Here is a 15,086-nt window from a genome sequence, read left to right as displayed (position 1 = left end):
AGAGGCGCAAAAGGGACACCCACGTCCCACCTTCCACTCCACTGCCTACTGACGGTGCCAGCCCTGCTGCAGCATCCAGCCCTGCACAGTTAGGGCATAGCACAGGGTGTTCTTCCACCAGTACAGGTCACACTTGCAAAGAAACATCCAAAGAGGATTGATACATGATCCCGAAATGTTTGAAGGTGTCCAGTCTTTTATAACTAGCAAAGAAATAAACCCAGAACCTGTCCTAGACCATGTGGAGCACCCTCTCCATAGCCTGGGCTGTTTGTCGTGCATCCTGCTAGGCTGGACTAATGCCCTCCACGCTGCAGGACCCTTTCAAGGACTGCAGTGGTGTCATCTTCACGCTCCAGGACAGCATGTGCTCATGCAGACACACCAGAAGGAACATGGTCAAGCATCCACCCTGGAAGGGGCTTCCAACCTCTGTATGCCCTAGCGAGGATCCCTTGGGAAAGCCAGGGAAGGCAAGTCCCATTCCCTATCTCTGCTGGACACCGCTGGGTCACGCCTGGGCAGTGCCTCGCACCACACCCCCCCATCTGGGACCAGTCAGCCCAGCAGGACCTGCAGCCGCAGCAGTACAGAACTCATCCAAAGGCGACAAGCACCTGCACGTCTTTTTTTTTATTTTATTTTATTTTTGGTAAGATATCCTACACTGTCGGGCATAGTGGCTCACCTTGAGAAAAAACACCTTGCCCAGAGCAGCTGTGGCTGCCCCCTCCCTGGCAGTGCTCAAGGCCAGGCTGGATGGGGCTGGGAGCAACCTGGTCTGGTGGGAGGTGTCCCTGCCCAGGGCAGGGGGTTGGGAGCTAGATGATCTTTAAGGTCCCTTCCAGCCCAAACCACTCTATGGCTCCACGACACAACTGTCACAGCCCTGACCCGGCCCGCCGCGGTTCCGCCGTCCCCCGCGGGCGCAGGGCAGGCACCCCCGGCCCGCTCCGCTCCGCTCCCGGCCGTCCCCCGCCACCCGGTCACGGCCCGCAGCCGCCACCTCCCGTCGGGCCCAGACCGCCCCGCCCGCCCGGGGTGGCTTTTGATAAAAGGCGGCGATGGTGGAGCGTCCCTCCCCCGCCGGGCCCGGGGCCGCCCCGGCTGTAAGGGGCGGCGCGGAGCGGGCCCGGCCCCGCCATCCCGGCCCCGGCAGGCCCCGGCCCCGCTCGCCCGGCGTAGGCCCCGCCTGGGGTGGAAACCAGAGGCGGCTCCCGGGCTGGGCAGCGCCCGGCCGCGCTCCTTACCTCCACGGCGGGGCCCGGCGGCCGGGGCCCGGCCGGGGCGCTCGCTCCGAGCCGCAGCGGGGCCGCCCGGCCCGGCGTGCGCTGCGCAGAGCCGCGTTACGGCTGGGCCGCCGCCGCCGCCGCGGCGCCCGCACGGCCCGGCCCGGGGCTGCGAGCAGGGGCCGCACCGGGCGGGGAGCGGGGGGGGGGCCCGCGGCGGGAGGGGCGCTGGGCCGGGCCGGGTGGGAGCGAGCGACTGTGCGTGAGTGTGTGCGCGGGGGAGGGGGCGGTAATTGGGCAGGTGGAAGATGCGTGCACTTAATGAGCGCCGTCGCCATGGCAACCCGCGTATTCCTCCACGCCGCAGTGGCAGTGTTTAATCCCGCCGCAAGATTTCGGGGAGCTGCCTAGCGGGGGGGCGGGGGGGGGGGGGGGGGTATCGCCATGGCAACGCCCGGGCCGCCGAGCCCCCCGGCCTGGGCCGCGGCCGCTGGTCCCCACTGTCCTGCGGGGCCCGGAGCCGGCGCTGGTGGCCTTAAGGCGAATGTTGGGCTGCGGGGTCCCCCACCCTCACCTCGCGCGGGGGCTGTGAGGTGCCTGAAACGCGATTTTTCCCCCTGTTTGGGCTTAGGTGGGACAGGGGGGGACTGGAAAGCCAGAAGCTGCTTTTTCTCAAAGTCAACTGGTATCAACCTCACCGCCCTCGGCGCGCCGTGGGACCGCAGCACGGGTGGCAACGTGACCTCTCACCAGCGGCCAAGGGGCCCCGGAGACCAAACCACCTGCCCAGGCCTGGTCTGACAGGGCTGCCCCAGCCGGGAGCCTCCGCTCCTCAGCGCTCCCGCCACAGGCTCGCAAGACAACCCGAGAACATTAACGCGACATCCCCGAGAGCGCTGGGAAGCAAAAGGATCGCTCTGATTAGTTCTCTGGAGGAAATGCAGGACTTGCTCCTGCACGGTGCTGAGCGGTGCTTCCCGAGTGCCCTGGGCAAAACCCAGGCAGCTTACCTGCCCACCCGGCCGTATTTTATGGCCGCACAAGAAGCGTGCCTTTTGGGCACTTACACAACAGCTGTCCCACTTATCTGCAGAAGGTGGGAGCAGAAGGAACCAAGACTGGAAGCACAAGGACCAAAAATGCCCAAAAAGCTGCTGAGAAGGGCACTCAATGCGTGTTGGAGTGGCCCGGGCAAGGAGACTGCCTGCTCCTGCTGCAGGCCAGCTCCTGCCACACCGATCCCAGGGCAAGGAGTGGTCTTGCTCGCTTCGGGGAGTGCAGGAACAAGCTCTTTTTTGTAGCATGAGTATCTGCCAGTTCTTGATCACCCTGAGTTTTGTACTCCAAAATTTTTAATACAGTACAAAAGATGAAGTTAGAGACTGATGGAGCAATCAGATCCTGAAAATCAGGAAGTGACATGTATTTCCTTTGCTGCTGCTGCCTTCTTCCCCCTTTTCAAATAAACTCTCAGTGGCACAGTATAGAAAAAAGTTTTCCCATATAAATCCTATTGTGCAGTGGGAGGTTCAAACAGATTTGAATCAGAAGCAGAGTGAAACTCAAATCACTTGAGAAGCAACCCAGCATTCCCCTTCTCCTATCGGTTCCCCATTCCTGGCTATGCTTGCTGTAAAAAAAAAAAAAATTAATTCAGAATGATGAATTCCTGGGAAACCATTACTTTAGGCAAAAAAAGAGGAGGCATTCCTGGCTTCCCAGTGAGCCCCCTGGCTGATGTAATACCAGACCATTTCTCCCTCCTGTGCTTCAACTTCCATTTCTGCAACCTCTGTTGTAAAGCGTCTTAACTTGTATGTACAAACGGGAGAACAGGAGGCTGGCGAGCTGCCCCGTGGCCAGAGATCGGGGGTTTGGGTCGGTGGCCAGTTGAACAGGGGTCAGCAGGGCGCCCTGGCGGCCGGAAGGGCCGGCCGTGCCCTGGGCTGCCCCAAGCCCAGCATCGCTGCCCGGTCGAGGGAGGCGACTGCCCCGCTCTGCACCGCCCTGGCGCGGCCCCCCCTCGAGCACCGGGTGCGGTTTGGGGCGCCTCAGCACACGAAGGACATCGACCTCCTAGAGCGTGTCCAGAAGGAGGGCGACCAAGGCGGTGGAAGGTCTCGAGGGCAAGACTTAGGAGGAGCGGCTGAGGTCACTTGGCTCGTTCAGCTTGGAGGAGAGAAGGCTGAGGGGTGCCCTCATCGCATCTGCACCTTCCTCGGGGGGGCAGCGGAGGGGGAGGTGCTGATCTCCTCTCTCTGGTGACCAGGGACAGGACACGAGGCAACGGCATGAAGCTGCGTCAGGGGAAGCTCAGGCTGGACGTTGGGAGAAGGTTCTTCCCTGAGGGGGCGGTCGGTCCCTGGAGCAGGCTCCCCGGGGAAGCGGTCACGGCACCAAGCCTGGCAGAGTGCACGGAGCGTCTGGACGGCGCTCTTAGTCGTAGGGTTTAGTTTTGGGCGGTCCTGCGAGGCGCAGGGCGTTGGACTCGATGACCCTTATGGGTCCCCTCCTACTTGAGATATTCTGTGATTCTAGGAACTTTTGTTTATTTAAACGTAGCTCTTAGTAATGCTTTTATTATTTAATTTATTCTGACACGGCTTATCAGGCTCTGCCATGCCATGAATCCCACTAGACCTAACTAGTGCAGGCTGTAGCAGGGCTGTGCTTCACACGAGATGCTCTGGGACACATTAGGCCAGGATTCATCCCGTGTTCTGCTACTCACAGGACGGCAGCATCTGCAGGCGGTTGTGCCTGCCACTCCTGTCCTCACCCACAGCCACGTCCCGTGCTCATTTGACCCAAAAGCCTGGCAGAGACCTTACAAAACACGAAGCAACAGGTGTACGTCTGAAGTATGAACTGGCATCCGTAGCTTTTATTCGCACTGGGCAAGTCCCTGCCATTCTGTGCCTCAGTTTCACGTTCTCCAGGGGGCTTTTGTGTATGGGGAACCACAAAAGAATTCTGCTCTGGGTTGTCAAATGTATACAGGTGACACCTAAATTATGGCAGATGGTGGATTACACTTTCAGCTCCCAGTGCAACGATTTTTAATTGTCAGCAAATAGACCCGGGCGAGGCAAGCGGAGAGGCTTTCAGATTGTTTTCTCCCGTCTTTCTGGTTACCATCAGCACATACTCCACACCGAGTGCTGTACGTGTACCAGAGCATTGGGCAGAACAGCAGATGCCACCCCAGGGCAGCTGCTGCACCCCACCATTGCCCCCAGGTTCACTGCACAGCATCACTGCGATCTCCAGAGACTCTTGGCTGTATTGGTTTCCTCTCGTGTCGGTGTTGATCAAGGACGCCGACAGCTGACACGGGGCAGAACAAGGAACACAAATGCTGCGCAGGTAACAGCTTTTTGCACTTTACCCATTTCTAGAAGAAACCTTGTGCTTCAACTAGCGACTGCCCGGGTGCAGCTGCGCACTGTGATGACACCACGCAGATGAGATGTGACCTGTTTAACACCTACTGACTTAACAGCACTAACTTTTCTTACTCATTTACAGGATGCTGCACACACCAGTAATAAATTTACCCAAGTAACTCCCCCCACAACTCCATCCACGTGACAGCACAGGCTGCATCTTCCAGTTACCTCCAACCCTGGCGTCACCTGCAGAGCTTTCCCTCCGCTACTTTCAGTATTTTGGACTGGAATCCCTGTACTCAGTTCTTGCCCAAAGGAAAAACATCGGAGCAAAATTTAAGCTTTTGCTTTTAAAATGAGTAAAAATACTGATATTTTTAAAGTCAGTATTTGACCTATTCTAAATTCAAGTAGGCCACCCTGCAGAAGTCACTTTCTGTGAATAAGAGGAAGAGGATGTAGCCCTTGAGTCACAGAATCACCCAGAATCATGTCCAAAGCTTGAGTATTAGTACAAACTGTTGCGAAGTACATCCCAAAGCATGCATTAGCTGTAGACATCTCTATTGCTACTCCTTTTCCAGTGGTATGGATCATACCAGTCTCTGTGATCCATTCCTTCTAACACAGGGGCACACCTCTGTTCATCCAACCAACTTACAACACGTTATCGACAGATGTAGCTGAAAGGGTAGAAGTTTATGAGCCACTTCAGAGCAGTTTATGTCAATTTTTTATTGGATTATGAAACAACTGAGACTTCCCCTCCAACATCTACATACACATTTAGCAAAAATAATGTGTGAAGAAGCTTTGAGAGTCAAGAGCCCACATGCTGCTATTTGATTCTTTCCACCCAACCACAAAAGAAAACACAGGGGGAAAAGGGCTGATCACAGAGTTAACAGATACCGTTATGATCCCAAGAACAGAGTCAAAATTCTTGAACTGTTAATAGCTGCCACTACACAAAGCAACATTTGTGTTGGTTTTGCTTCTCACCTGTTAAAGGAAAGCATTCCTGTTCACATTAAACAGACGTCACAAACCGCACCAGAAACACAGCAAAGATCTGCTGATTGTGTCGCCGGAACTTTACCTTCTGATCAGCAACATTTGAACTATGCGTCTTAAGGACGATCACATCATCTCTCAAGGACACACTGAACAGCAGCTCAGCTACATTTCTGGGATTTCCAGGCTCCTGAGCCGAATTCCTGCTTTCCCGGCTTTTGCTCTTGGAGGTACGTAATTGCTCTGGGGATGCATGCGGATGTTGCCGTGCCAACCTGAGCTAGAATGAAGTAGGAGCTGAAAACAGTTCAAGTTATTCCCTGTGTGGATAATCAATCCAGCAATCATGTTTTAAATGCCCCTGCCCATTGCTCATGCGAAGACACCTGTAATCTTGGTTGGGGCAGAGTCATCTCCCAACTGTAAATGAACTCTAAAACCGCAAAATTTAGAGGTAGAAACGTTACCATAGGAAAACCGTGCGTCACCAATCCCAGCCACTCACGGTTTCACTCGAAGCACAGTAACATTGCCAGGCAGACGCCTGTTTTGGTGTACGTCAATCACAAAGCTGTGCTCTTCCTTACAGCAAGCCAACACACTGTGCCTGTTTCCTCTTAGTCAGCCAGTGTCAACGGCCATTTCAAAGGGTACGTTTTGTGACAGCACGTTCTAAATCCTCTTGTTCTGAGCCCGTCTCCTGCCCTTTTTTCAAGCAATGATTTCTGAACACTTGGCGTGAAACAGGCCTGCACACCTGCCTGCTAAAGCACGCTGCATTCTCATGGTGGCACACGGACTTGCTGAAGCAGAACCACTTGCACGGACTCATAGCGGTGTCATCAACTTCTGAAAATCACGTGTTGTGGATGTAAAAGCTAAGGCAAGCCTTCCCGGGCCGCAGCGTCTCAGAGGAAGTAAGCACGCCTGTTCATCTGCCCCTTCACTGGCTTTGGGGACAACCAAGTTACCCTCCTGGCCAGCTCTCCATAGTCCCCAAAGCACTACCTCATTGCCTGCTTCAAGACCGGAGTGAGTCACCTGCCTAGATCAGGAATAATCACACTGTGCAGCTTGCTTCCCCATCAGACCAGGGGCACTAGGGATTTGTGCTGTTCCCCATCAAAGCTGAGCTGGAAGCCGAAGCATGGAAGAAAGCACTTTTTTGAGCTGGGATAAAAGAATTCTCTTTTATGACCTCGTGACACAGGCAGTCAAGGAGATTCAGCTGAAAGCACACACGTGATGGGTCACCCAGAAACTCTGAGCAAGACTGAATTCTGTTTAATACCAGATTTCCCCATTTGTGCCTGATAACCAGTGTCACTGCTGTCCAAGGGACAGGGTGCAAGGAAGACTTCGATTCACTTCCAAGGTTAGAGGTGGCTTCACCACCTACATCAAGCAGAGACGCTGTCCTACTATCTGCCAGGGTTTCAGTGAGACATACCAAAGGGGAGAGGTGTTTTCACCATCGAACTTTAAAGCAGGTATTTTACATCACATGAATAGCTGATTTTAAGAAGTTGCATTTATGTTGAAGACCAAAACACAGGGAGGGATGCTTTTTAAATACAGGAAAAGCCTAGGAACAGACTCCAAATACAGCCCCAGATTCTAAGTTTCACTTGTTTTTTAACAGTAGCATTGATTTCTCCTTCACAATTTGCTGTAGGACACTAATCCTGCAGTCCACACGTGATGAGAAGGTACGTTTCTCTTTTGCCTTTTAAGAACAAATTTATATTGGTTATACCAAATGCAGACAAAAAAGTCAGGTGCCCAACACTAGAGCACGCCCTTGGCAAGGCGGCTCCACAGCTCGGTTAAAAACCGAGACGCGAGCCACGCCAGATGGCTTTGCCATTGCCTATGGCTACGACTGCAGGCCCGTGCAAAGCACAGGCTGCAGCTGCAAAACGCCGCCAGCACAAGTCTTCTACGGGCTTTTACTCTTCTATGAAGTTTCAGACATCTACCCAAACCCCGGGTTTGTAACACCTACAAGAGACCTCAGAAATAATCACACATGTGATTGCAAAGACACACCAGACCGAGTGTCTCCCACTCCTACAAAAAATGGCGCTGACAGAGACAGAGGGATGACGGTGTTTGGGTTTCGTCGGTGGGTTCTTTAAAGACCCATTGCAAGCCCTGCGCTGAACGGCACTGGTTCGGTATTGGCACTGCTGAAACCCTACTGGCTTTCCAGAGGAAACAAATCCAGAAGGATGCAAGTCATGCCAAGGAATTCCTGCCTCATTTGCACAGTAAAGGGCCGTCTCTCTTTCGCATAGCAGCCAAGGGAGACAGGGCATGTGGCTCCACTAACAGAAAAAGAAACCTTCGATATTTAAAGGAGTTACAGGCAGGTTGGTTAAAGCCAATCTAGGCCCTCCCTGTGAGAAATTAATGAATAAAGATGACTTCAAACATAACCATTGTCATAACAACCTCACTTCAGAAAGCTAAGAATATAGTTGGCAAAAGCCGCGGTTACACACCGTTAACCAAGACGGGGTGCTAACAGCTACTGCAAGGCTGAGACATTCTCATGCTGGAAATCGGTTTCAGAAACAAGCTGTTACTAATACCCACAAGCATGTGCAAGAAGGTGGTTGTTAACCTCTTGGTTTATTACTGCAAAGACGCACAGGGGCATTGAAAAAATGCATGTATATACCTTTTAATCTACTGAGCTCCGAGCTCCATTCTTGTTCCAAGGAGTGCAACGTGTATTTTCCTGAAGACCCCTGGAGGCTAATCAAAGAGGAGCAGTTCTCCAGGAAGTCCGACCTACTCCATAATCAGCAGAAATAAAATCAAGGGAGCATAATGCTTTTGTGTCAACAAGTCTAAGGGAGACAAGTACTTCCACAAGTGCATCTTAGGGCTGTAAACCTGCATTAAACTATTTCGGCACAGTCTGACTTTTGTAGCAAGTCCCCAGCACTCCCCCACATTTGAAATCCAACGCAGAGAAGGTATCACCTGCCGTGATCACAACTACAGCACGCAATTTTCCTAGTCATTGTGCTAAAATACGCCTTAACTAAAACAGCTTCAATTTTTTTTTAAGCGAAATTACGTCTCAAATTAACACAGGAGACACCTCATTCCAGGTGCAGAGAACAAAACTTAGTACTAAGTGCACTCTGCGCAAGGGTGGATTTAGTCATGCCAGAAATATCTGCAAGACTCCACGGTTATACAACCATGGGGAAGCTTGGCTTGGCAGCTCAAATAGCTGCTTTTCCACACCGGGGGCAGAAACAGCACGGACAAGTGTATGACCAACGCAGCGGTGACCCAGTCTTAGGGCAACACCAGCCATCAAATCACCTCCATCCAGGGTCCTTTGGGAACGTGAGCTCATCAGGCAAATTCACTCATCCTGCACCCTTGTACTAGCACGGCTCCTCGTGCGCAACGGGCAGCAGCTCAGGCTTTCTAGATACGATCGGGAAATGGCACGAAACTGAAACGTCATTTTCAGAGAACTGTTAGATCATAAAGCAATTCTGGGAAAGAAAAGTTGGCACCAAGTCACATTTGAACAGGCACCTGATGTGCTCCTTGTGCCTGATCCAATTTGTCTGAACAGACGTGTAACGTTCTGACCGGGGGTGCTGCTTTCGCATCCAGTCACGCCAGAAGGACAGTGTACTGGGACCAGCGGCGCTTGGCTGCAAGCTGGGCTAGCTGCCTGCACCAACCCAAGCGCATTTCAAGAGCTCCCGAGTCTCTTAGTAAAACAAAGAGGTTACTCCAGCGAAAGAGGTAGGTAGGATGAACTGTGATTTCCCCAGCATGAGGCAGAAAAAGAATCCCATTACACTGCAATAAACACAAGAGTTGAGTCACCAATTTAATTTTATACAAGTCAAACTACACATTGTATAAAGAGTACAAGGCAGTTCTAATGTTCGCTATTGCATGTTACAAAAATCAATTTAGCTATAAAGGGGAATTTTTGGGATGAGTCCTATTCCACAATTTAAGTGAATTGGCAACTGTGGTTTAGCGAAGCCTTTGTTAAGACTAGAACTCTAGCTCGAAGAGAATACATGTCCAATAAAGTTCAGACTTACACACAATAGGATTATAGTTCCCCTAGTCTGAAGCAAAATATTAACATAAATGAGTCAAAAGGGAGGGAAGACAGTTTTATTTACCTAGTTTTCATATCCAATAGGTATTCAGAGGCTGACAAACCATACAACATACCAGTGACTCGGACCACATCCAAGAGACACACGTTAGTGTCCGACAAAAGTGTGACACTTGATAATCAAGCAAAAAAAGGTCAGAAAGCTTTCGTTCTTTCAAGTTTGAAACACAGGATTTTTCAGCAATACTGTATGATACAGGTTCCAGAGTACCTTTATTACCTTTAATACAGTCACAGTATGGGGGGGAATGTTCTTTTGGCAAGTTAAGATAAAATGCAAATGCTCCAACTTGAGTTTATTGCTGGTCTAAGATCTTCCTAGTATTGTTACCCACTCACAGTTTGCAGCCTGCTTCCACAAGCTAAGATAAACCAGAGAACTACCTGACCTGCCCAGCAAGGCAATCCTGCCTTTGGTAGCAAGCTGTAACCTATTAAGCCAATGATACCCATAATTCTAAAACCACAAAAAAAAAAAAAGAAAAAAAAGAGGATATTTTCAAAAAAGCCCAGATTTAAGCCTGTTTATATTGTTTATTTTTAATATAAAAACCAGTTTGCACTGAAGAGTAGTTAAGTTACTCCTGCGGAAATGCTATAAAATCAAACTTTTAGCTGAATTTCTACAAAAGGGGGACTTTTCCTGCTTTGTACCACCATCCGATCTCATATTGTCAAATTTGGGATACAAATTAAACCTTGATGCCTCATGACTTAGTTCTTAGGCCATTCACTCCTGCAAGAGAAAAAAAACCAACTTCTGAAGTACTAACATAACACTAATGGCCTGACAAGTAGGAAAATGTTCCGTAATAGTGTGCAATGTAAGAGGAGAGTTCTAGTCTTAATCTCTCGAACTAGATCTTGATCGTGAGCGAGACTTTGAACGAGATCTGGAGCGGGACCTCGATGCAGCTCTTTTGGGTGGTGACTCTGAACGAGCCTTGGCAGATGGCTGCTGCTGCGGAGAATTGGACCGAGACCTACTCCTTGACCTGGACTTAGACTTAGCATCTCCTTTACCATTTTCTTTGGGAGATCGAGACCTGGACCTGGATCTGGACCGAGACTTCTCAGACTTCTCCTTGGATCTGCTGTGAGAGCGTGAACCCCTGTCAGACTTGGGCTTCGATTTGCTCTTTGATCTGGACTTCCTGCTTTTAGATCTGGAGCGTGAGCGGTCTTTGCTTCGTGACCTGGATTTAGACCTTTCAAAAAGAGACAGAGTTTATTCCACGTGAGCTGAAGCGTAGCTACAGCAGTCACAAAATCTATCAATTAGTAAGTAGCAGTTCCTGCACTAACAGAGAACAACGTTTCACTTACCGGGAACGGCTTTTGGAGACACTACGGGACCTGCTGCGGCTGCTCCTACTTCTACGACTTCTGCTTCTAGACCGTCTTCTAGATCGTGACCTAGAAACATTTTAAATGTAACGTGCCCCTTACTCTACACCTGGTGTGCCCTGCTATGCTACTGAACAGAGAAAAGCTGCCAAAGAACTTCCCAAAAGCCAGTATGGCCACATCAAGACATACTATTAATCCACCCAGAGCCTATATACTGTCCATGAATCACACCTGATGCTTCACACAGGTTTGAAAAACCTCTCAAACCTGCCTTTGCTGTATTACGTAAAATAATTCCATCTACGTTCTCAGGCATCATCCTATTCCCAAAATATCAACAGAAGGCAACCACTGTAGGTAGGGCACCCATTCTTGGTGTAAGCAGTCTTGAGGCAGAGAATGTCATGTCCCAAAAGTTACCTTGACCTGCTGCCAGAGTAAGATCGCCTGTGGCTCGACCGCGGCTTGTCTTCAACCAGCCTGATCTTCCTTCCGTTTATCTCTGTGCCATCCAGTTTGTCCAGGGCACGCTTCATGTCCGAGTAAGATCGGAACTCAATCACTCCTTCATTTGTACGTTCTTTGTGAGCATCTGCATAGGTGACCTCACCAGCTTGCCTCATGAAATCCTTTGGGGAGCAGATGAAGAGTTACATAACTGTGCCACATGCCCTGCAAGCACATTCACTTACGACAAGTCTGAGCAAATGCAAGGAGCACTAACAGGGTGTAAACACCCAGGCACAAATACTTCCCCAATTACTTCTACCTAAATCAAAATGAACATTGATATTAAAGGAAGTCACTGCTTCCTGCTAGTCACAATAGGCTCTGTGATGGAACATTCATACATACTTTCAAATCCTGCCAACTACAGCGACTCGAAAGGTTTTCAACAATCAGTCTGTACTCTGTACGAACAGGCGGTCCGTATTTATCTCTTCCAGATTGTCTCCGACTGCTATATCCGCCACCACCCCCACCTTTATTGTACAAAGAAATAAAGTTAGATCGTCTCCTAGCATGAGGAAAACTAAAAGTTCTGAAAAAGTTAGTTAAACAGTTATATTTACTGGAGTAGGACTTTATTTCTCTAAGCCTCCAATAAACTTTGCAATTTTGCCATAATCTATATTAATGGCAAATCAAACAGACTAAAATCCTACAAGTCTGTGCTCCTAAGATCTGTTAGAGAGTGACTGCTCCTTATTAGATTCACCTTGCTAAGTTTTATTTTACAGAACATTGTAAAATATAAAACTTAACTGATTACATGCATTTCTACATTTTACAAAAACGTTTACTAGTTACACTAAGTACTTACATCACAGTATGAGGTTTTTGGTGGTGGTTTGGCCACAAAACACGCAAGGTAACAGTCACCTAGTTCAGTTTAACCAGTTTTGTCTAACCCTTGGAATCCTCACCATCACCCTGCGTCTAATGGCAAAAGGCTGCTGTCGTCATGGCTTCCGGTAAGGTCAGCCAAAGGGTCATAGGGCAAGGGTCACACAATGTATGGAAAAGCCATGGCCAATCAGGAAAGGCAGTCATCTTAGCCTCAGTGGACACAGCCTCAGCCCCACTGGTCACTTTTAAATTGAAACATCAAGGACTTGTTAAAAAGTTTGAATTGAACATGCAACAATTTTAAACAACATACATTTGATTCTTTTTAAAAAGACAGATACCCACCCCCCCAAACACCACGCTTCTATAGAGATTACTCAAAGATGGACCTTAGTACTTTTACTTACAGTACTAGGCCAGTTAAATTCTACATAGCTCAGCTCAAGCAGGTATGCAAGTCAGCCAAGCACAGAAACATTTACAATATCCCCCACTTAGTACAACAGATTCCTGCTTGAAAACCTCCCCCCACCCCTTCCACATATTCAACCGAAACATTCGCATTAAAAGCTTTGCAGCTGAGTGCTTCCACCCCAATTATGCAACGGTATGTATTCGTTAACATTAGCAATGCAACATCACCGTTTCATCTAAATGCTCCCAAGAACACTAGAGCCCTTAAATTAGCAGAGCACACAGTTTCACATTAACAAGAAACCCTTTCTACAAGGCCGCAATTTTGCAGCCAGAATCGCTTCACATATTCGCCCTCCTAAGTTTCTTAGGGGATACCTGAGCGCGACGCTGGGGCCAGGAAAAATGGCCGCAGCACTAAGGCGGCAGACAGATCGCTCCCAGGGACGCACCAGCTATCCCCTACTACCGTGCTCGCAGCGACAGCGACACCCCGCCCCGCCAGCCCCACGGGACTCCGTCCCATCCTCTCCATCACCCCCGGCTCTGCCCTGCCAACACAGCCGAGCCGCCCCCCTCGCCTCCTGCCCCTTCCCCGCAGCAGCCTCAGAACCACGCACAAAGATGGCCCCGTACTCACTGCGGCTGCTGTAGCTGTACCCGTCCCTGTCGCGGCGGGGGCCGCGGGCGTGCTCCACGATCACGCGTTCCCCGCACAGATCCTTGCCGTTCAGCTCGTAAACGGCATCGTCGGCGTCTCGGGAGTCCTCGAACTCCACGAAGCCGTAACTGCGAGGAGAAGAGAGGCCCCGTCAGCCGCCAACCCGGCCCCGCCCGCCCACCGGCGGCTCCCGGGGCTTGGGGACGGCGCGAGCCGAGCCGGGACAATGGGAGCCGGCCCCGCCGCAGCGCCCCCGCTCCCCCCGCGCCGCCGCCATCTTGAGCTGGGCGCCACGCGGCAGCGCGGGCGGGAGCGGCCGACAACATGGGGGAGGGGGAAGGGGGGGGGCGGCGGGCGCGGCCCGCCCGGCCACGGCCACGGCAACTGAGGAGGGGGGGGAAGCGGCGCGGAGGGGCGTGCGGCGTCCGCGGGGCGGTGCCGGCCCTCAGGCCGCGGGACGACGCTCACCCGTTTTTGAGGTCAACCTCGAGCAGGCGGCCATAGCCGCTGAAGAAGCGCTGGATGTCCTTCTCCCGGACGTGGTAGCTCAGGCGGCCGATATAGACGCGCGGCATCTCCGCGGCGGAGGGGGAAGGGGGAGGGAGAGGAGAAGGAAGAGAAAGGGGGAGAGAGAGAAAGAGAGAGAGAGGCGGGAGCGGCGCTGGAGCCCCGCACGCTGGCACCGCCGCGGCCTGCTCCGCAGCACAATGGCGCCTGCCGCCCGCCGCCCCTTTTATAGCGGGGGGCGGGGCCCAGCGCGGACGTTACGGCGCGGGCCAGGAGGGGAAAGGGAACGCGAGGCGGACGTCATCACGCTCCGGCGCGCAGGCGGTGGCGAGGCCGGGGAGGGAGGCGGGCAGGGCCGTTAGGCGCACGCGCGGAGCTGCGTCCGTGAGCTCGCGAGGCGACAGCGGGCACTGCGCACGCGCTGGGCGCTGGCGGGCTCCGGCGAGCGGGGTGGGCAGCGCCGGGGCTGCTCTGCGCATGCGCAACGGCACTTCCCGGGGGCGTGTGGGAGAGGCCCTAGGCCGAGCGGGCCCGAGGGCCCGGGCGCTCTCCGCACCCCCCGCTCCGGTGGCCGCCCCGTGGCGTGCGGTGTCCCCTCCATCGCCGCTGAGGTGGCTGCTGCCGCCGCCCCCCCTGGCTGCGAGCCAGAGCGGCCCCGCAGCCCCGACCGGGCCCACCTCGGCCCGGTTTGCGTGATGGCTGGAGGGGGCCGGGCCCTGCCGGGAAGGCGGGCGGCGGGCTGGTGGCAGCGCCCCTGAAGCCCGTGGGCCGTAACCCGGAGTCAGTCCGAGCGAAGGCCCTGGGTCGCGGAGCTCCACCTTGGCGGGCCGGGAAGCCCGGAGGCCTCTGTCTGGGAGGTGCTGTGTACACACGGTTACGTGAGGGCGATCCCTAATACCAGCCCAAAGTTACCAAGTTCTGGGTCCTGGTTTCCCCTTAATACGTTCTCTGAATCAGAGAAATGCTCACAATATATCCACAAAACCGCTCTTTCGGCCTGC

The 15,086-nt window shown here is 52.5% G+C and overlaps 1 protein-coding gene across 2 annotated transcripts; it reads right to left on the bottom strand.

Moving 5' to 3' along the window:
* Positions 1–9,487: 9,487 nt before the first annotated feature.
* SRSF6 (serine and arginine rich splicing factor 6) lies at positions 9,488–14,260 on the bottom strand. 2 transcript variants are annotated; one of them, XM_086474992.1, is made up of 6 exons: positions 14,047–14,260; positions 13,558–13,706; positions 12,009–12,136; positions 11,574–11,782; positions 11,130–11,219; positions 9,488–11,011 (listed from the first exon to the last, which is right to left on the bottom strand). In XM_086474992.1, exons 1-6 carry the CDS (start codon positions 14,151–14,153, stop codon positions 10,648–10,650), a joined length of 1,047 nt encoding a protein of 348 aa, XP_086331118.1. In that variant the 5' UTR covers positions 14,154–14,260; the 3' UTR covers positions 9,488–10,647. The 2 variants fall into 2 exon arrangements, with proteins under 2 accessions (XP_086331118.1, XP_086331119.1); XM_086474993.1 differs by having other exon boundaries at positions 13,561–13,706.
* Between the last annotated feature and the right edge of the window lie 826 nt (positions 14,261–15,086).

The sequence above is a fragment of the Leptosomus discolor genome, chromosome 17 (genome assembly GCF_034619465.1).
Source record: "Leptosomus discolor isolate bLepDis1 chromosome 17, bLepDis1.hap2, whole genome shotgun sequence".
Classification (NCBI taxonomy): domain Eukaryota; kingdom Metazoa; phylum Chordata; class Aves; order Leptosomiformes; family Leptosomidae; genus Leptosomus; species Leptosomus discolor.
Note: the sequence above shows the minus strand (reverse complement) of the source record. Positions and strands in the feature narration are given on the sequence as shown.

What these genes read in the sequence shown, in the direction of transcription:
- SRSF6 (XM_086474992.1), bottom strand. Translation starts at nt 14,153, where the DNA reads ATGCCGCGCGTCTATATCGGCCGCCTGAGCTACCACGTCCGGGAGAAG. An exon ending in GAGGTTGACCTCAAAAACGG is followed by an intron (nt 13,707 to 14,046) that starts GTGAGCGTCGTC and finishes TTCTCCTCGCAG; the next exon opens with TTACGGCTTCGTGGAGTTCG. An exon ending in GTAGTTGGCAGGATTTGAAA is followed by an intron (nt 11,783 to 12,008) that starts GTATGTATGAAT and finishes TGCTCCCCAAAG; the next exon opens with GATTTCATGAGGCAAGCTGG.